The sequence below is a fragment of the Crotalus tigris genome, unplaced genomic scaffold (genome assembly GCF_016545835.1).
Source record: "Crotalus tigris isolate CLP2741 ecotype Arizona unplaced genomic scaffold, ASM1654583v1 scf7180000018165.1400786, whole genome shotgun sequence".
NCBI lineage: Eukaryota > Metazoa > Chordata > Lepidosauria > Squamata > Viperidae > Crotalus > Crotalus tigris.
In genome coordinates this window covers 609,755-632,473 of record NW_024096859.1, presented here as the reverse complement: position 1 = coordinate 632,473, position 22,719 = coordinate 609,755, and the positions used below count along the sequence as shown (strand labels likewise).

Sequence of the window (22,719 nt, the reverse complement as noted above, 5' to 3'; positions counted from 1 at the left end):
ATGCCACAGGTGGTACGCAGAGCCCTCTCTGTGGGTACCCGCGCCGTCGCCCCAGTCCTAGGCCTTCAGCTGGGTTTTATAAAACCTTTTTGCTTTAGGCCTCTGTCGCCGTGTGCAAAAAAAAAAAGGTTCAATCAATCAATCAATTCCAACTTCTTGTGGGGAAAAAAAAGATCTCGCAAAGTTGGAATTGATTGATTGAACTTTTTAGTCCCACCCAGTCTGCTGTTATCACCGCAGCCACGCCTACCCAATTGGCCATGCCCACCCAATGAGCCACACCCACCCAATGGGCCACGCCCACCCAGCACCCAATGATACATAAGTGCGTTTTGGGTTGCAGTTTGGGCACTTGGTCTCTAAAAGGTTCACCATCATTGCTATAAATACTTGCTACTCTTTTCAGGTGTGAAGATTCATTAAACTTAAAAGAGAAAGTATTCTAAGCTTTCAATCTTCACAAAGGACCACTTTTCTCAAAAAAGACAGCTGCTTTCAAAATATGAGTTGAACCGTTTCAGAATGACGTAGAAAGCAGAAACATCCACAGAAGATCCATATCTAGAGACAAACTGAACACCTCCGCATCAATCAAGAAAATATCTAACAGAATATCCTCATTGTGGTTTATATACCAAAAAATTCCTGAGATAACTGAACTGTTCATTGCAGCTGATTTTTCCAACAGTTCTTTCAAAGTATTTGTTTGTTTGTATTGAATTATATTTTCCAATGCATACTTTCAAGAAGACTCAGCAATATCCAATTATCTTCCTTGTCTAATTCTAGCGTTGGTAGAGGGGGTCTATTGATCTTTATAGGCTGAATGAGAGAATAATTGGAATAGATTCAGTGCACTTATCTATAAAACAGGTTATGAATATAAAGACGGAGAAACTAGAAGTAAATTGGAGGAACTAAGCTCAAAAAAACACTAAGTACAGTGGTATTATTGCACTATTATTATTTTCTTGGAAGAAACGTTAGTGTGGAATAAATGGAAAGGGGAAGAACACAATAGAGAGCAATTATGGGGTTGTTTCTGTAGCCCCAGCATGAATCAGTGACAGTTGAAGGATAGAATAGCAATAGACTGCTTCAGTGAAGCAGTTGATGTGATGTGCCGGTGCCTGGAAGATGTGAGGGTCTGGATGGGGGTGAACAGGCTTAGACTCAACCCTGACAAGACCGAGTGGCTCTGGGTCTTGCCTCCCAAAGGTCAACTGGATGGTCCATCATTAGTCCTGGGGGGGCAAACTGACCTCCCTCAGTGCAGGCACGCAACTTGGGTTTCCTCCTGGACTCACAGCTAAATTTGGAACAACATCTATCGGCTGTGGCCAGGGGGACCTTTGCCCAGGTTCGCCTGGTGCACCAGTTGCAGCCTTATCTGGACCGAGAGGCTTTACTCACAGTCACTCATGCCCTCGTCACCTCAAGACTGGATTACTATAATGCGCTCTACATGGGGCTACCCTTGAAGAGCGTTCGGAGGCTGCAGTTGGTTCAGAATGCAGCCGCGAGAGCGATTGTGGGCGCGCCAAGGTACGCCCATGTATCACCTATCCTCCGCGAGCTGCACTGGCTTCCTGTGGGTCTCCGGACGCAATTCAAGGTGTTGGTTATCACCTTTAAAGCCCTTCATGGCATAGGGCCAGGTTACTTACAGGACCGCATACTGCCGCACAGTTCCCAGAGACCGGTGAGGTCCCATAGATTGGGCCTCCTTCAGGTCCCGTCGGCAGACAATGTCGGCTGGCGGGCCCTCGGGGAAGGGCCTTTTCTGTGGTGGCTCCGACCTGGTGGAATCAACTTCCCCCCGAGGTTCGAACAACTCCCACCCTGCCGGCCTTTAAGAAAGATGTTAAAACTCTCCTGTTCCGGCAGGCCTGGGGCTGATGTCCCCGGGGGGGGGGACATGATCGGACTTGCGGTATGATTGAATTATTTTATTGTTTTATTCTCGATGATTGTTTTAATTTTGTACGCCGCCCTGAGTCCTTTGGGATTGGGCGGCATATAAATCAATTAAATAAATAAAAAAATAACTATAGAACCTAACTTACAGTAATCATTTCACTATTACTGAATAGTGAAATGATTACTTCCAAAACCTAAATTTCAGTACCATTTAAAAACTATCAGAATTGAAAATCAGCCAATGAATGTAGCGAGCCCATAAAAGCCATTTCTAGCCTCTGCATCATCTTTTTGATGGTAGTTTGTGGCACATGGGCAGCCACAAAATAATAAACAATAGGGGGAGAAGGAGGATTCTATATCTTGATAGCCCGATGGGATTCTTGGGAAAAGCTTATTAGATGAATATGACTGTACATATGACAGAGAGAAAAACAAAAGAATACATTCTTGGCATAGTACGACATTGCCAGCCTTAAGCGTTTAAAAAGAGCATACTTTAATAATCATATGACATCTGACTTGAAAAATAATTAGAGTGTTGCTAATTTCAAAATTCAGGATGTATATGGAGCTGGAACTTTTGTTACTAGGACTTAGGTACAGTCAACTAGAAAATGTTCAGTTAGAACCGATCTCCAATGTTACAGTTGAATGTATTTCAACAGTTCAATGACCTTGAAAAAATTAGACATTTTTGTGGCATTTTCTATACCCTCTTTACTAGTTGTATTTTTTATATAGGCACATATACTTAATCTTAAAAGCACTGATAAGATATTTCCAGGGAGGCAAACTAAAGATCACTCTGGAAAAAGTGGAGCCAACATTTGCAGTCAAGAACAGAGAGATGACAGTTGTCTTATTTGTGCTTCTCTGGACAAAGAGGGGATAAGAGATCATCCAATTGTGCTCCATACAGTTGCATCTCAGTAGGAAATTGCAAAGCAGCAATCTCTGGTGAGTGGGAGATAAGGGAAATTTTCACAGTGGTGCTCTACAAATGGGACCTTTTAAAGTTTGCACTTCCCTTACTAATCAGAAATTGTCTATTAATTGCTTTAAAGAAGGTCGACTCCTTCAAAATGACAAGACTGGAAACACTGTGTGTTTCCAATCCTTAATGTAAAAAAATAATAATGAAGTTCTATCTTTATAACTTGTAAGTGTTTAAAATAAATAGCAAAAAGCAAAAAGCCAACACGGGTTTGTCAAAAACAGATCATGCCAGACAAACCTTATTGCATTCTTTGACCAAGTGACAAAATTAGTGGACCAGAGGAATGCTGTGGATATAATTTACTTGGACTTCAGTAAGGCATTTGACAAAGTAGATCACAACCTACTACTTGATAAGATAGAAAAATGCGGGTTAGACAGCATCACCACCTGATGGATTTGTAGTTGGCTGACCGGCTATACTCAGCGTGTGGTCCTCAATGGAACCACATCTATATGGAGGGAAGTGTGTAGTGGGGTGCCCCAGGGCTCTGTTCTGGGCCCAGTGCTCTTCAACATCTTCATCAATGATTTGGAAGTCATCAAATTTGCAGACGACACCAAGCTGGCAGGAATAGCCAACACTCCAGAAGACAGGCTTAGGATACAGGAGGATCTGGACAGACTTGAACACTGGGCGCTATTTAACAAAATGAAATTCAATGGTGAAAAAAGTAAGGTTTTACATTTAGGCAAGAAAAACCAAATGTATAGGTATAGTATAGGGGGTACCTTGCTCAATAGTAGTAACTGTGAGAGGGATCTCAGAGTCCTAGTGGACAATCATTTAAATATGAGCCAGCAGTGTGCTGCAGCTGCCAAAAAAGCCACCACAGTTCTAACAGAGGGATAGAATCAAGATCACGCGAAGTATTAATACCACTTTAAAATGCCTTGGTAAGGCCACACTTGAAATACTGCATCCAGTTTTGGTCACCACGATGTAAAAAAGATGTTGAGACTCTAGAAAGAGTACAGAGAAAAGCAACAAAGATGATTAGGGGACTGGAGGTTAAAACATAAGAAAAGGTTGATGGAATTGGGTATGTCTAGTTTAACGAAGAGAAGGATGAGGGGAGACATGATAGCAGTCTTCCAGTATCTCAGGGGCTGCCACAGAGAAGAGGGAGTCAAGCTATTTTCCAAAGCGCCTGAAGGCAGGACAAGAAGCAATGGATGGAAACTAATCAAGGAGAGAAGCAACCTGGAACTAAGGAGAAACTTCCTGACAGGTAACCAGTGGAACAACCTTCCTCCAGAAGCTGTGAATGCTCCAACACTGGAAGTTTTTAAGAAGAGACTGGACAGCCATTTGTCCGAAATGGTGTAAGGTTTTCTGCCTGAGCAGGGGGTTGGACTAGATGACCTCCAAGGTCCCTTCAACTTTATTTTTATTTTATTTTATTTTTGATGATGATGATGATGATGATGATGATGATGATGATGATGATGATAAGGTTTTGGTTATAGAAAGTTTTAAACAGATTAAAGGTTCAGAAAACCCTAAAACAAATAACATTGTTTTATTTATCAGTTATATTTTATTGTGCACTACCCAGAGCCTCTCTTTGAGGGAGATTGGTGGTTTAAAAATATGAAATATAAATAAATAATAAATATTGGATACTGAATATTAAGATTTTGCTATTAATTTTAAGGAATACATGAATTTTTGTGGAAAACAAAAACTATTTTTGATATTGGAAATATAACGAGAATCCATTTATAGTGGTGTTCAAAGATATTTTTGAGGAAAAGTATTGAGATTTTGAATCAATAATGTCAGCTGTGTTGTGTTTTTGTGGGAACAGTTTGTTCCCAGAAGAAGTTGTTACAGAAAAAGATACGCAAGCAAGTAGAAGTTGCTTTCTTAGAGTTTTTTCTTTCTTTGCTTTTTTGCAACTTTTTCTTTCTTTTCTTTTTGAGTTTGTATCATATTTTACTAGCATTTAATAACATTGTTTAAAAGATGAAAAGTGCTAGGGTCTTCTATTTAACAATACACACTGGTCCTTCCTTTACATTTTTTTTTTTTTTTTGCATCTCTATTTTAAGCCAACTTTGATCATTTCTCTTTCATGCTATCCTTTAGGAATCTAAAGTGACTGCAAGTAGTCCTTGATTTATGACCAGAACTAGTTAAGCCTAATGGTTGTTGTGTGTGTCATATACATTAAATAGCATTCACATGACCCCAGGACACTGCAACCATAGTTAATACATACCAGTTGCTAAGTGCCCTAATTTTGATCACATGGCCATGGGGATACTTCAGTGGTTGTAAGTGTGAAGATCAGTTATACATCACTTTTTTCAGTACAATTATAACTTCAAATAGTCATAAGTTGAAGACTACCTATATCTATGTTATAAATCCAATCTTGTTCAGTTCTGAAGGATTGTCATGCTTCACATTTTCAAGGAAATTTGTTATTCTAATTAGTGTTTCTCAACCTTGACAATTTTAAGGCATGTGGACTTCAATTCCCAGAATTCCACAGCCAGCAATGCTGGCTGTGGAATTCTGGGAGTTGAAGTCCACATGCCTTAAAATTGTCAAGGCTGAGAAACATAATACATAGTCAAATAATTTACATCAGTAAGTAAATTGTGAATATCTAATTACACATTTAAGACCCCAGATTATCCAAAAGGAGTTCTTTCATTCATTTCAATGATATGTCCAGACAAAACCCCTTTAAAATGGGGGTGAGAGAAATAAAATGGAATACGGTAAGTATTATACTAGTGTTTCTCAACCTTGGAAACTTTAAGGCATGTAGACTTCAACTCCCAGAATTCCTCAGCCAGCCATGGCTTCTCTGGGGAATTCTGGGAGTTGAAGTCCACATGCCTTAAGGTTCTTAAGATTGAGAAATACTGTTACAAACTGTTAAAAGGCTAATCTCCAGCCCCTGGTAACAGCAGGAACTAATTCACTTAATGCTGTGTGTTAATTCCCACTAATGTCTTCTTTCATTGTGCATTAATTAGATTGAGATGGGTTGCGGTATTTGGCACAGGTGGGTTTCTAGGTTGAAAAGTGGAAACAGATGTTAGAATGGCTGGAGAAACAACAGGGACTAAAAATAATGCAGAGAAAGTAAAATTGTGTTGGGTTTTGTATCCCGCATCTTTCCTTTCTGTTTCTTTTTCTTTTTTGTAAGTTATTTTATTAATTTTATATAGTTACAAATATTTCATGCTGAGTAAACAACGTGTTCTCTGGGTCCATATATTTAGCTTAATAATAATAATACATCATCCGTTCCAACTCTCTACTCCGTTTTTCTAGCCATTTGTAAAAAGCATCCCATGTCTGAAAGTATTTTGTGTCTTCTTTCCCTTTCACTTTCAATGTAAACCTGTCCATTTCCACACAATCCAGAATTTTCTTAATTGTATCTTCTTCAGCTGGTGTTTCTTCATTCCATCTTTCTTTTCTGTTTCTATACATCATTCACAGCATTGACCTTGGACAGATGGCTATGAATGAACTCATCATAGAAAGGCAGGGAATTGTAGCCTTGTGTTTTGATGGGAACATTAACTGGGGAAAAATGGAGGGGGCTTGAGAGTGACTGGGTCATTTTTTCTCACTTAAGTTATTATAAAGAAGGAAAGCCACTTATACTTGGCGTCAGTTTTTGGGAGTATGTGGACCTCACTCCATACAAATATTACCACTGTTCAGAGCATAGTCTTCAGAGGGTGATCACCATATCGGGATGATTCTATTCCATACTGGGAATCTACACTAAGGCTTTTCAACCAGTGGTACGGGTACCACCTGGGGTACATTGGCACCTGGCAGGTGGTACGCGTCCATCCTAGAAAAGTGGTAGTGGGGGAGGGGAATGAGCTCAACCGATGGCAGCACCACACAAGCCTGAGCGAGAGATGGCTGGAGCTGCAGGTCTGTCAGGGCTCAGCAGAAGCTCTAGGATCAGCGCTTCTTCAGGACTGTCAGGGCTCAGTGGAAGCACCAGGATCAGCATCAGGTTCCAGCTGGAGCTCGGCACTGATCCTGGCGCTTCTGCTGAGCCCAGAAGAAGCGCCGATCAGCTAGAATGTTGCAGCATCTCCAGGGTCTTATGATTTACATTCAGATGCTTGGCAACTGATTCATATTTATGACGGTCACAGTGTCCCAGGTTTATGTGAAGTGACCAAAACCTGCTGCAACCACCCAGCAGATGGGGGGAATAAAAACCAAACACCCCCCATCCCACCCCTGCTGCCAATCCTCAACAGAAATGCTCACAACAATGAAAACCTCGGACAGGAGGAAGAGCGCCACCAGGTGGGCAGGCACATGTTTTGCTCGGCTGTGGCTTGGGGGGCACTTTTTTCAGTGCCATTGTAACTTTGAACAGTTACTAAGCGAACTGTTGTAAGTCGAGGACTACCTGTACTTCATCACTTTTTTCCTTTTTTTTTTTGGTCAAGTTTTTGACACCTTGCTAGGCAACTGTTGGTACTCAGATATTGGTACAATGGGTGAAAAGGTTGAAAAGCCCTAATCTACATGACCACTGACCCAAAATACCCTATAGAGATATAAATTACTTAGTCCCAAGATAAAGCAGTTATAATTTGCCTGATGGGAGGGTACACTTTTGATACCCTTGGCCCATCGCAATGTGCCATCTACCCTGAACTACAGTTCCCAAGCAGTGTTGTAGCAATACACAAAGATGCTCAAAAAAATTTTTTTTTAAGTGGGGAAAAATTAATTGGGAAGTGTCAGTGGACTAACAGATTTTGAGTAACTATTGCATTTACCAAATGCTTTTCCCATTTTATAAAATTCATTTATTTATTATTAAGTTATTGGCTTCCCATTTCACTCTGCAAAATGGGGAAGCATTTTGGAGTTGAATACTAAATACAGTTTGGAGATATGATTTCCAGTATTTAGTTTCTGAACAAGAAAACTCCATATGAATATTTCACTTTAACTCTTTGCAAGTTCTGGGCTCAGCCTTGCTGCTGAAAACTGATTCAGAAGCTAAAGTGCGACTTTAATTTACAAGCTATGGTGGCACAATGGTTAGAATACAGTACTGCAGGTTAACTCTGCCCACAGACTAGAGTGCAATCCTGACAGGCTCAAAGTTGACTTAGTCTTCCATCCTTCCAGGGTCGGTAAAATGAGGACCCAGATTGTTGGGGGCTGATTCTGTAAATGCCAAGAGAGTGCTATAAAGCACTGTGGAACAGTATATAAGTCAAAGTGCTATTGCTAAATTTTTGGAGATTTCCATTCAACCATTCATTTTCTTTAGTAACAGTATTGTAGAAGAATAAAGATGTTCCGTGCTCAGTGCATGCTTATTTTCAGTGCTTGCTTAAACATTTCATGAAAGACTCTAAATAATTGTGAGTGCAAAACAAGATCATTTGAATTCTGGACATATTTTATGAACGTGACAGGGAACTGTTTTGCTACCAAACTTTTGAAATGTCTAGGTCTTTCTTCCTTTGATTCTTTTCTGATAGATCCTTCTGCAACCTAGTGCTCTCCAAATGTATTAAATTCAGTTCCTAGCAGCTGAGGCCCAATACAAGGCTGAACTGTATCTTGGTGCACAATATGGTTGTCACGTGGACGGGAATATCAGAACTGGGGTGCCTAAAATTCAGACAATCAGTGGGAGGAACACAGAAATAGCTAGCAATAGCAGAGAGAGATATTCTAGTGCAGTATTTCATAATCTTGGCAGCTTGGAGAGGTGTGATCTTCAACTCCCAGAATTCCCCAGCCAGCATGTTGGCTGGGGAATTCTGGGGATTGAAATACATACATTTTAAAGTTGTCAAGGTTGAGAAATACTGCAGTATAGAACCTACCTCTGCTATCGCTAGCTATTTCTCTGTTCTCCAGAGTTTTGCAGACTCGATCTGATAGCCCATTTCAAGAAAACTGTTGGAAATGTCACTGTGACAAGATATTCAGATAGAGATTTTAACATGCTTAAGCCTTCTTTGAACATTCTCCGTGTCCATTTGTCACACAGCTCCCAGGAAAAGAGGGTCAGCTGAAAACAGCTTAGCAGCTGTTGTGGAGAGTGCCCATGGAGAGTGCCACAACAGAGCTGCTGATGTTGTGTTGAGGGAGTGAACATAACTGGTGGCAAATCATCCAAGGTGACTGTTTAGCAATTAAAAGTTCCCATTAATTCTTTCTTGCAAAGGCTAGGAATTTACATTCAGTGCTGAGCTCTGTTCTGCACATCTCCTACAACGCTGTTTGGAGCATGCGCTGCTCCAGTCCTCAACTGGCTGTGAAGGTGGGGTGGGGGAAGCAAAGAGAGAGAAAGAGAGGGAGGGAGAGCGAAGTAGCGCTCTGCCAGCACTGAGCTGCCGGTTTCTGGTTGCCAAGCAGTTATTGTTTTGTGGTGGGGTTGCGGAGGCTGTTAATTGAAGGAGTCCTCTCAGCATCTTTGGTTTTCTCTTTCACTCTTCTTGTTTAATTTGGAGAGGCAGAAAGAGAGAGAAAAAGAATGCAAGTTGAGAGAGACCGTTCAGATAGAGGCAGGAGATTAAAGGGGTGCTGGGTATTTTTATGGCAATAAATTTGTGCTGGCTGATGCTCCACCAGTGATTAAGTGATGGGCTAACTACTCATCCGTACTCCTTTAGCTGGGGTAGTGTGAAACACTTCCACAGTTGCACATTCATTCTCTTTTTCTCTGCTTCTCATGCACATCAGCACAAGCAGACCCATACCTACATACACACGCATACACAAGACCTGTGAAATCCTGTTTCTCACTGCAGTGAGTCCAAGTAGGTGAACATGACTACAGCTAAGGAACAAACTGCATCAGGAAAATCAGTCCAACAACAGGAACAGGTAATGGACTTTCTCTCTCTCTCTCTCTCTCTCTCTCTCTCTCTCTCTCTCTCTCTCTCTCTCTCTCTCTCTCTCTCTCTCTCTCTCTCTCTCTCTCTCTCTCTCGCTCTCTCTCGCTCTCTCTCGCTCTCTCTCGCTCTCTCTTTCTCTCTCTTTCTCTTTTTGAGAACCGAGAGATACTTTGAATGCATTTTATGCCTCTTCGTTGGTTGACTTCCTTCCCTTTTCATTGCTGACAATGTGGGATTAACATTCTAAAATGAGTCATCTCAGGCAAGATGTTGACTATCAGCTGCCATTGAAAATAAATACTTGTGCATGAATTTTGCAGTTTCCAGTGATTTATACTATGATTCTGTTCATGTGAGTCTTTGTGTGTGTCCGTGTGTGCTGGTGAGCTTGCTGGATGTTTGGGATTTTCCTGTAGACCACCAGGTGAGAGATTGGGAGGAGGGGGGCAGTCAAAGCTACATTTTTTTCCTTACAGCATTAACCCAGTTTATGGTGTCTAACTTGCTTGCAATGGCCAATTATCTCCCTTCACCAGATTTGTCTTAACCTAAGCAGATTTGATCCAGCTGCCTTTTTTTTTTTACCGTCTTCACCTTTGTACAAGTAGTAATATGATTGCCCTTACTCACAGTGCAGCTAGTAGAGAATTTTAGACTTTGAGTAATAGTCTTTTGGGAACTGTGTGTTGTATACATTTATATAGTGATTGTTGCTTTCCTTACTTCAGGGAGTTTTGCTATATTTGGGGGTGCTTCTGTAATGTGGTACTGCAGAGCTCAGTCCCCAGGTTAGCATCCTTAATTGAGAAAATCTGTGGAAATATGGAGGTCAAATCTAGTTACTGTTATGTAGAAATTGCTGCAGAATATATCTGTCTTGTATATCCCAGGTGCTGTGTCTCTAGTGAGATTGTTACCTTCTTTTTGCCCCTGGCCTTGTTCCAGAATAGTTGCAGAACACTCAAAAAATTATCCTGTTAATCTCCCCCCTTTTCGCTTTATCCCCTTATCAAGAAAAACTTCAATTATATAAATGATTTTGTGCCAGATAATAAATGCACAGAAGCATAATCATTAAAAAAAATTACTCCAGTTACTTCCTGAATTTTACCTATAAATGTATGGCTTTTTTTTTTGTCCAGTTCATAAAATGAGTTTCCTTTTCAATAGAAACCAGTTTTTATCCTGGTAAAGTAACGAGTCACCTTGTCAACCTAATAGGGTGCAGATAGGAAGGCATGACAGATGGAAAGGCTTGTTAAGACATCTCAGAACCTGATAAAACCTACAAAAATTTCACAGGTGCTTCTGAACTCCTTCACTCTTTTATCTTATTTGCAGATTCTCCTCTGAGAAATAAAAAATATAGAGCAGCCATGTCAAACTTGTTATGTCATGTGACGTCACGCAACATATTGGGCCGGTTTTGCCATTGCCGGCAATGGGGTGGGCGTTGCTTCCATATGACGCGTCCGGCCCACGGGCTGGCAGTTTGACATCCCTGACATAGAGAGCCCATTTGCTCCAGATTCAAATATCAGAAGTTAGCAAGGTTTTGTTTAAAAACAAAAAAACAAAAAAAAAAACCTACCCTACACCTGGTCACATGAATTATCTTCTCTTTTTCTCCATAAGCATGGCCATGAGGAAAAGATTGAAAGTTTCCTCTACTATTTTACAACAGCATGCTTTGAAATGCTAAACTATGGTTTATTTAAGTGCATTTTTCATAATAAGTCAATACATTAATAGTTTCTGAAGTTGGCTTGTTTATTTATTTATTTATGAGACTTATATACCGCTTTAAGTGCAAGCACTCTCTAAGCGGTGTACACCAGTAAGCAATGTATATATATATTTACATTGCCCCCAACAATCTGGGTCCTCATTTTACCTACCCCGGAAGGATGGAAGGCTGAGTCAACCTTGAGCCGGGGAGATTTGAACCGCTGACCTGCTGAACACAGTCAGCTAAAGTGGCCTGCAGTACTGCACTCTTAACTGCTGCGCCACCTCGGCTCTTCAAATAAGTTTGAACTTATTCTAGTGAAAATAAAGCAGAATGTCTCCATGTTTAGATGCCAGACCAGGCTACAGTTAATTTTAAATACATGTATATATTCTCAAGGGATGCAACGGCTCAGTGGTTAAAGACACTGAGCTTGTCAGCTGGAAAGCTGACATTCCAGGTTTGAGACCTGAGCACTATGCAATAGGGTGACCTTTATTCCTCATCCCAACTCCTGCCCACCTAGCAATTTGAAAGGTAACAGTACAGTCATGCTGGTCACATGATCACAGAAACGTCTTTGGACAATGCTGACTCTCCCAGCCAAGAAATGGAGATGAGCATTGCAATCCAAAGTGGGACACAACCGGACAGGGAAACCTTTACCTTAATATATTCTCAATTCTTTTCTGCAGGAATGTTGCAAGTTGTGAAACACACATCTAGTAATGAGCTCTGCAGATAATTCTTGCTATCTTTATTGCCAATCTATAGTTTAATGTTACATCCAAAGCAATTCACTATGGCCAAAAGAGGCTTTAACATTGTGTTTTAACTTACTGGATAGGATGTCACAGGAGACTGGTTTAAACAGATGTCCCCAGATGCAAATTAATTCTTAAAATAGTTTTCCTCTGACTCAGTAAGCTGAGAGTTGCAATTTATTTTTGCTCCCCCTCCAAGCATGTAGCTAAGTTTAAAGATAGGTGGGAAAAGCAGATGGTTGACTCTTTATTAGATGCAGCATTATCTGAAATGCCACAAAAGGACAGTCTAGTCTGCCTTCCCAGGGTGACATTTCATTGAAACAAAAATGGTTTGACCCGCTTTTTTAATAAAGAAAAAAAGAAAAAAGAGGGAACTCTCTCAGGTTATATAATAATAATAGTAAAGTTGGAAGGGACCTTGGAGGTCATCTAGTCCAACCCCCTGCTCGGGCAGGAAACCCTACACCATTTCGGACAAATGGCTGTCCAGTCTCTTCTTAAAAACTTCCAGTGTTGGAGCATTTACTGCTTCTGGAGGCAAGCTGTTCCACTGATTAATTGTTCTCACTGTCAGGAAGTTTCTCCTTAGTTCTAGGTTGCTTCTCTCCTTGATTAGTTTCCACCCGTTGCTTCTTGTCCTGCCTTCAGGTGCTTTGGAAAATAGCTTAATTCCCTCTTCTTTATGGCAGCCCTTGAGATATTGGAATACTGCTATCATGTCGCCCCTTGTCCTTCTCTTCGTTAAGGTTGTCCCTTCCCAAACATCCTTTGACCTTTTTCTTTTAAGGGATATTGTATTTATCAGTTGAAACTCATGCTTTCCACGGATAAAGCCTTTCTAAGATGTGAATTTAAAAGGAACCATTTGCAGCTGACAATAAAGGAGAAGTGTTACTGGATCTTTGCGACATCTTTCCTGCTAGTTAATGGGTCTTCCATCTTATGCTAAAAAGCTTTGTGAATTAGCTGTCAACCAAAACATCTCAAGAAACATTTACATCATTAATACATTTTGCCCAGGTTTGATAAGCAAATAATTTTATTGTGCCTTCTAAAGAGTTATGACTCACTATGAATTTTTCATATGTTAAAAAAAATCACTAATTACCCAGTTCTGCAGCTTAGCTGTTCTCCAAACGGCAAAAAAAATTTTCCTGACTGTTACTATCCTTTTTTATGTAAAGAATCCCTTTCTCTTTTTTTTATAGTGGTAAAATTGCAATCCTACAGATATTTCTTTGAATATAAACCAAATGGAATAAGAGTTGCTTCTCAAAAAGCATTGCAGAAATGGTGGCTTTGGATAGAATTTCCTCTGATATGCTTAAATGAAAAAGTTTTATAAGTGATTAAGGTTTGACAGTGCCTACCTGCCCTCATATTTATTTATTTATGAAATGTACATAATCTCCTATCTTACAGTAGAATAAATAACATTAGAAGGGAATGTTTGTTGTTCAGAGTTGAATTGTGTGGGGTCCTGAGTGCTCTCTGCGCTTGGTTGTTTTCTTTCAAACATTTCATTACCCAACTAGGTAACATCATCAATGCACAGAGTGGGAGGGGAGGATACTGTAATTGGGTTTACGATTTTCATTGTCTCAATTACTCAATCTATATCACTCAACAGGGTGACATAGATCTCAAAAACATAGATGAAGCTTTAAAAACCCTTGAAAACATGGCTGAACCAAATTCCTGAGTCAAAGGCCAAAACATGATCCAGTTCACATATGGATGGGCCTCTCTTGCCTCTGTCAGAAGAACTTTAAAGCAACTACATCTTTTCCTTGACAAACATGTCTGCCCTCTGACTCCAGATCTTGCAAGGTCCTACTTTAAACCTCTCCTTCCAGAAAAGTGTGTGTGATGTAGACCCAGACAGGGCTCCCATAAAATGGACGGCATATAGACGTCAGAGTGTAGAACAGTGGTTCTCAACCTGTGGGTCGGGACCCCATTTGGGGTCGAACGACCATTTCACGGGGTTTGCCAAATAACGCAGTCCGCCATTTTTCCCCCTTTTCCTTAGCTGTGCTACTCCCTTTTATTCTATTGGCTTTTGAAAGCCAATAGAATAGACTCTCTTGAATAGAGTCTAATTCTATTGGCTTTCAAAAGCTAATAGGAATTGTCCAGGCTGTCTCTGCTCTGCTGAGCCCGCCAAAAGTTCCATTCTGCAAACGGTGCTGCACTAGTTGAGTAGTCCTCGACTTACGACCAGTTGAGTAGTCCTCGATTTACGACCGGTTGAGTAGTCCTCGACTTACGACCGGTTGGGGGTCGCGGCGTTAAAAAGGTTGAGAACCACTGGTGTAGAGAGTATTGCAGTATTTTTCAAACTTAACAACTTGAAGATGTATGGACTTCAACTCCCAGAATTTCCCAGTCAGCAGCTGAAGTCCACACATTTTAAACAAACCAAGTTTGGAAAACACTGCTTTAGCTAACAGTACCTAAACTTGGTACCAATTCTATTGTAGCCAAGTCTTCAACTTTTTTGAGTCATGGAACTTGTTAAAAAACAAATCCAAAATCCATGATCAAGAGCAAAGCTCTAATAACAGAAAATTGACTGCATACAAGTGAACAGCTTGGCGGGGAATTCTGGGAGTTGAAATCCATACATCTTCAAGTTGCCAAGTCAAAAAAAAAACATTGCAACAGTGGCTGCCTAAAATGTTTAACTGGAGTTTGCTGATTTATAAGTGTGTGACGCTTCCCCTAAAGCAGACATGTCAAACACAAGGCCCTGGAGCTGGATGTGGCCCGCAAAGTGGTTTCATGTGGCTCGTGAAGCCATCCTGGAAACAGTGAGGGAACGGCCCCTGCTGCCTTGGCCCTGGCCCAGGCCAGCCGGGAGCCAATGTACAATTTTGTGGTGGCCATCTATGCTGAAACGCATTCAGTCTTAACTCCACAAGGCCATCTGGAAACAGCGAGGAACTGGCCCCTGCCGCGTCACCCCCGTCCCCTGGGTGCATGCTGGGGAGGTGTCACCCTTTGTGAGGAATTTATTTATTTATTTATTTATTTATGTGACTTTTATACCGCTTTAAGTGCAAGCACTCTCATATCCGGCTTGATGTAGAGCTGGCCACACCCACCCAGTAGGCCACACCCTCTCCATCCACACCCACCCAGTAGGCCGCACCCACCCTGGCTACACCCACCCGGCCCCCTGAGGGCAATCACAATGCTGATGCAGCACTCAATGAAATTGAGTTTGATATCCCTGCCCTAAAGTGACACAATAAAATTCTATAGAAAAAGGATAATCAAGGGCTGCTAAGTTTTTTCTTCCTAGAAGCTAAGCCAATATTAACAATATGCCAAAGGGATTAGCACTATTTACAAACAGTCAAAAATAAGGCTTTATCCCAACTCATTTTAGCAAAGCTGTACCATAGTGAAGAACAGTTTATGATGTACCTGGACTGTAAATTCTTAGTCCTAGAATACTTTGTGGGCACTTTCAATATGTAAGACGACACCTGGAATATTGCATTCAGCTTTGGTCGCCACAATGTAAAAAAGAGGTTGAGACTCTTTAGTGCAGAGAAGAGCAACAAAGATGATTAAAGGGCTGGAGGCTAAAACATGAAGAAAAGTTTCAGGAATTGAGTATAGCTAGTTTAATGAAGAGAAGGATTACGGATGATATGACAGCATTCTTCCAATATCTAAGGGGCTGTCACAAGACGGTGTCAAGCTATTCTCCAAAGCACCTGAAGACAGAACAAGAAGCAATGGAAACTAATCAAGGAGGAACCAACCTAGAACTAAGGAGAAATTTCCTAACAGAACAATTAATCCGTGGAACAATCTGCCTCCAGAAATTGTGAATGAAATGGTATAGGGTTTCTTGCCTGAGCAGAGGTTGGACTAGATAGAAGATCTCCAAGATATCGTCCAACTGTTTTTCTGTATTCTGCCTTATTCCAAGAAATAATAATACTATACAGCTAGTCCTCAACTTATAACCATAGATTTAGTGACCATTCAAAGTTACAACAGCACGTAAAAAAGCAACTTACAACTGGTCCTTGCATTGACAACAGTTGCAGCATTTCCAGAGTCACATGATCAAAATTTGGCCATGTATTGATGATAGTTGCAGCATCCCAGGGTCATGTGATCACCATTTAAGTCCTTCCCAGCTGGCTTTTGGCAAGCAAATTCAATTGGGGAAGCTGGATTAATTTACCAATCACTTGATTCCCTTAACCAGCACACTGATTTACTGTACAGCCATGGCAAAAAGGTCATAAAATTGAGCGTGACTCATTTAACAACAATCTTGCTTAGCAACAGAAATTTCGGTCCCTATTGTGGTCCTAAATTGAGGGCTAATCTATAATTCCTTGGATTGCCTGAAGTGTATAAAGTCTTGATGGTATTACAGTTTTCTTCTACATTACTCCTGTGTCGTAATTTGGCCTTTTACAAGTCTTGTTAAATAATCAAAGGATCTTCTTGATTCTTCCTCCTTTTGAGTTTGATACAAATTGCTAAATAAAAAACATTTATTTCCTTAATAATGGTCTCTTTTTTGCATTTATGGTTATAAAATAACATGTAAGAACATGACAGGGCTAAACACTCAGCAAGAGTTTAATTCACAGTGGACTACAATAACTATTTCCTCATTTCTTACTCTTAAAACCTTTTAATTGCATCTGAAAACCTGCAGGAATTCTGGATAGATTGTTTTTTCATGCTAAACCAATATTTGTTTCAATCAAACTAAAGTTAACAAACTATGGTTTATCATGCTGCATGAAGTCAGCCGACATGGCATGGCATATAACTTCTCAATAATCAAAATAGAATAATTGCTTCATTCTTGAGGGAATCAGAAGTATTTCTCTCCTTCCTGCTTTCTGAAATATTATTTCAAGTATTTCACTCTGAAGTTTTGCTGAATCACAGCTCATTGCCCAATGCAGAAGCAAATGACCCAAGAAATTTGCTAAATCAGCATTTCACTTACTAGACTGGTTTTTGAGTTTCTGTTGAACTTCAGTTTGAGGTCAAACCTGTTCTCTCAGGATGTGAATTTTCTTTTTCAAATCTGTATCTTTTGCACTGAATATTTTAGTGGAGTTACAAAACAAATGATTAGTGGCTGTCCCTGTATGTACCACTCATTGTGTCAGACAGAACTAAATGCGATGGACCTCACAAGAGCATTTTTAAGACAGTGTTTTGCAACCATGGCAACTATAAGATGCATGGACTTCAACACTCAGAATTTCAACAGTTTTTCAGAGCAAGACTGGCTAGGGAATTCTGGGAATTGAACAAATGCTTTAAGATGATTGTAGACTTGGATAGGTCTAAGGATTTAGAGACTATAGAAGAAAGACTCTTAAGAATTCTGGACTTCAACCCCCCAAAGTCCCCAGGCTGAGGAATTTGGGAACTGAAGTCCACATATTTTAGAGTTGTCAAGATTGAGAAATACTGCTTTAAAATCATTCCAAAACTGGAGAACTCTATGGAGGTTCAACCAAATCTCTGCATCTCCATGCTAATCTGTCTAAGCCAGGGGTCTCCAAATTTGCCATTTTAAGACTTGTGGACTTCAACTCCCAGAATTCCTCAGCCAGCATGGCTGGGGCTGAGGAATTCTGGGAATTGAAGTCCACAAGTCTTAAAGCAGCCAAGTTTGAAGACTCCTGGTCTAAGCAGAGAATTGAATTTCTCTAAGCTGAGTTTGGTGCTGTCCATGGTTGTTATCTGGTGGTCTGCTTTTCCCTGTCTCTCTGTAAATCAGCGGTTCTCAACCTGTGGGTTGCGACCCCATTTGGGGTCGAATGACCATTTCACGGGGGTCGCCAAACAATGCAGTCCGCCATTTTTCCCCCTTTTCCTTAGCTGTGCTACTCCCTTTTATTCTATTGGCTTTTGAAAGCCAATAGAATAGACTCTCTTGAATAGAGTCTAATTCTATTGGCTTTCAAAAGCCAATAGGAATTGTCCAGGCTGTCTCTGCCCTGCTGAGCCCGCCAAAAGTCCCATTCTGCAAACGGTGCTGCAAGTTGTCTGCAGCGAAGGTGAGCTGTCTGGAAGTTTCTACCCCTCCCTGCTGAGCAACTACTAAAAATGTAAGTAAAAGAGGGCCAGGGGTGGGAAGTGGGAGGCCGGCGGGTGCAGGGAGGGTTGTTGGCGCGCGTGGGGCCCGGTGGTGCCTTACCTCCCTTGGGCTGGGCCAGCTGGTGGCCCAGCCGGTGGTCGGCCTGCCCCGTCTCTGCCGCTTGCCAGCTACGCCTCGGCCGGTGCAGGGGGTGGCACCACCCATGTGCGGTGCTCCCAGGCAGGGAAAGTCCTCGACTTACGACCAGTTGGGTAGTCCTCAACTTACGACCGGTTGGGTAGTCCTCAACTTACAACCGGTTGGGTAGTCCTTGACTTACGACTGGTTGGGGTCGCGGCATTAAAAAGGTTGAGAACCACTGCTGTAAATCCTGTCTCGGAAAACATATTTTAACATTTCTGGGTTGGTCTCACTGTTGTTCTTGTTACCTTAAGAATATTGATGTCTGAAGTCACTTTTATCTTCACAATGTGAAGTTTTTCATTAGCACAACATAATCCAAGAATGAAATGCACTCAAGGTTTATCAAGTTACACGTTACACAAGCTATTTCTCAGAATTTTACATATTTGTAATATGTTTTTGAGAGATGCTATGGAATACTAGATTGAACCATATATTTTACAGTAAATTACTACATTGACACCAAATACTTTTCCTCCACACAAATATTTTAATGCAATAAGTAGATTGTGTTCATGTTCATTACTAAATCATAATGTTTTGGTTTAGCTGTAGCCTAATATATTATGAGAATCCAGCCATTGCAGTTTGTGAATTATAATTTACAGATTTGTTTATTAAGTGAATTGCACATATTTTAAGTGTGATTCATGTGCCATTTGTCATTTTTTGGAATCTTTGATGAAACTTAATAGTTCACAGGTCACATTTGATTGCTTCCTGTGATCCTAGAAATGTAGGTGAGCTGTTAGCTGTATTCTGGAAAAAAACATACAATATATATCTGTATTTGTTCGCCTTAACTTCTAGCTAGTCTAGAGATGGTGAGTTCTAGTCCTGCCTTAGGCATGGAAGCCAGCTGGATGATCTTGGGCCAGTTACTCTCTCTTTCTGCCCAACCCACCTAACAGGATTATTGTAGTGGAGACAATAGGAGGAGAAAGGAGTATTAGGTATATTTGCTGCCTTGAATACATGTTTAGATCAGTTTTCCCTGGTTTGATGCTTTCCTTATGTGTTGAACATCAGCTTCCATAATATCATATGTCACTGTTGGAAATGTCTCATTTAGAATACAAATTTGTCTGGAACTGAAACACATTGGTCAATTGAGCCCTGAACATCAAAAATCACACAATTAACAAAAAACAAGCTCAATAAGAACAAATATGTTAAGAAAGAAATCACATCTTTTACTTAATCTACTGATGCATCATATAAACAGTTTACCCTAATATCCAATTTTATTATATTTGCTGCTGGGATCATTCAGTGAATACAATTATTTCCATTGCATTACATGTTGAAAATATAGATCAGCGAATGCTTTATTACTAAAGTAGTTCTGCAGAGCTATCATAAATATAGAGTTGACTGTTTGTAAATACACACTGTGGTTACTACAAGTTGCCTATAACATAACCTTAACTCTGCATGATTGGGAGCTATAAACCAGTCTCTCATATTTTCCAATGATAGGATATTTTAATCTCTACATGCTCTTTTAAAACTTAATTAGCTTATAATATTTGCAAATTTGATTCATATATGGTGACATTTCAAGCTTTATTTTTGTCTTTTCAGTAACTGTGCTCCTCAAATATGTATTTACTATCTTTGCCAGAACTGACTAGACGGATGGATGGACGGATGGGTGGGTGGGTGGATGGATGGATGGGACAGAGAGATAGACAGATGGATAGATAACATTTTTTTTTTGCTAAAACCTTTAAGCAATTGTGGTATCTTTCAAATAGCATGCAATTAAACTTACATAAGTTCCAACTGAACACTCAGCTTTTATTCCTCTCAGATCTGTGGGTGGATTTCATCTTCACCTATGTCTTAACTACTTTTCTTGCAGTAAGGCTGAATAGAATATTCAAATATTTGAATAGAATAGAATAGAAAGAGACCTTGGAAGTCTTCTAGTCCAGCTCCCTGCTGTTTAATGCTATGAGGCTAGGATAGTCATTTCTCCAATAGACTGAAATCAGTAACAGTAAAAGTATAACAGTGTTGAAGGGATTTTGGAGGTCTTCCATTCCAACTCCTTGCCCTATACCATTTCAGACAAATAGCTGTCCAATTTCTTCTTTAAATTCTGCCCCCCCCCCAATGATTGAGTAACCACAATTTCTGGAGGCAAGCCAACCCCCAGAGTTGTAATGGTCATTGAGATCTACATGTTCAATTCCTGCTCAATTTAGGAATCCTAGTTGAAGCACCTGAGAAGGACAGCTATTTCTTCTCTGCTTGAATATATCCCAGAAAAGGGGAGTTTGCTGCCTTTCTGGGTAATTGGTTCCACCATAAAACCATTCACAATATTAGGAAATATCTACTATTTAATTAAAATCTACCTTCCTGTAATTTAAATGCATTGTTATGTCACTATAAGACAATTTAAAGTAAATCTGGGACTTTTCCTAGGTGACATCTTTTTGGATATTTGAAGAGTTTAGTGACATTCTCATCTAGATATGGTGGATTTGATCTAAACTGATCTAGACCAGTGTTTCTTCACCTTAAAAACCTTAAAGACATGTAGACTTCAACTCCCAGAATTCCCCAGCCAGCAGATTCTGGGAGTTGAAGTCTACATGTCTAAAAGTTGCCAAGATTAGCAATACTAATCTAGATTTATTTAGCATAAGTGGAAATCAGTGGAATGCAATCTGAATGCAGTCCATTTAAAAAATACACATATAAACCTGGTCATTTTCCAAGAAATGTTGCCTTTATGTCCAAATTCACTTTAAACTTGATATAAAATGTGTCTTTGTATCAATTAAAAAAACATAAGTTGTTTGGACTAATGTTAAAAATAGGGTAGACTTAACAAAATTTTCTAGAGAGAATGTATCAATAATATACAATTCAAAATCAAACTAATATACTAATGAGGTAAGCCCTATTTATATTTTTCAGATTGCAAAAATATATTAAAATGTCAGTAAAGTACTAAATAAAATGTACCCAACAAAATATCTACTAAGTAGCATTTAATAACATTTTGGTATAAATAAGAATTGTATCATTCCTTTTATAGGTAACATGGGAAGATAATTCTATAGTGTTGCAAGACAGTTTTTTTCTTTCATTAATTTTTCATTCAATTATCAAATCCCTATGAAACTATTAAAGCATTAAAATTGAGAGTTTTCTTCCTTCCCTTTTCATTCTAGTCTGGTTAATGAAAAAGTTCAACACGCTGTCATTTCTTAGAATAGCAATAGCACTTAGACCAGTGGTGGCGAACCTATGGCACGGGTGCCAGAGGCGGCACTCAGAGCCCTCTCTGTGGGCACGCGCGCTGTCGCCCCAGTCGTAGGTCTTCAGCTGGGTTTCACTTTAGGCCTCCGCTGCCACGTGCAAAAAAAATAGGTTCAATCAGTCAGTCAATTTCAACTTCTTGCGGGGAAAAAAAAAGATCTTGCAAAGTTGGAAGTGATTGATTGAACTTTTTAATCCCACCCAGTCTGCCGTTACCACCGTAGCCATGCCCACCCAATGGGCCACACCCAGCCAATGGGCCACACCCAGCCAATGGGCCATGCCCACCCAATGGGCCACACCCACCCAATGGGCCACACCCACGCAATGGGCCACACTCACCAGGCACCCAACAATGCATAAGTGGGTTTTGGGTTGCAGTTTGGGCACTCGGTCTCTAAAAGGTTCGCCATCAGTGATTTAGACTTATATACCACTTCATAGCCTTCTCTAAGTGGTTTACAGAGTCAGCATATTGCCTCCAAAATCTGGGTCCTCATTTTACCAACCTCAGAAGGATGGAAGGCTGGGTCAATCTTGAGCCGCTGAAAATCTAACTGCGGAACTACAAGAAGTAAATATCAGGAATAGCTGTTGCTATTTTTAGGTAAAACAAATCACCCTTAAGTAGGCAGTGTTGTTACTATTCAGCTTTGATCTATCTTCATGGTCACAAATATGTATTAATATGTGTTGTGATTGTTGAACTGTTGTGCATTATATGAGTTAGGCAGCCAGGTAAGTCCTGCAAGCAAGCAGTGATGTTTTATGTACCGTATGTTCCCTCAGAAACAAATTTCTCTGTGTTTACAGAGGTTTGTTTTCAAGAAAGTTTACATGAGATTTGCAATCTTAACAATACCACTATTGAAGTC

At 40.3% G+C, this 22,719-nt stretch overlaps 1 protein-coding gene across 8 annotated transcripts in view; it reads left to right on the top strand.

Annotated features, from left to right (window-relative positions):
• DPP6 (dipeptidyl peptidase like 6) overlaps positions 1-22,719 on the top strand; it is a 570,597-nt gene that overhangs the window by 323,685 nt on the left and 224,193 nt on the right. The window contains exon 1 of one of the 8 annotated variants that reach the window (XM_039348638.1): positions 9,272-9,778. The exons of the other annotated variants lie outside the window; for them this stretch is intronic. Within the exon in view, the coding sequence (XP_039204572.1) occupies positions 9,722-9,778 (57 nt within the window). The 5' untranslated portion in view covers positions 9,272-9,721. Of the gene's footprint in view, positions 1-9,271; positions 9,779-22,719 lie in introns of those variants that run through there. 8 annotated transcript variants of the gene reach the window in all.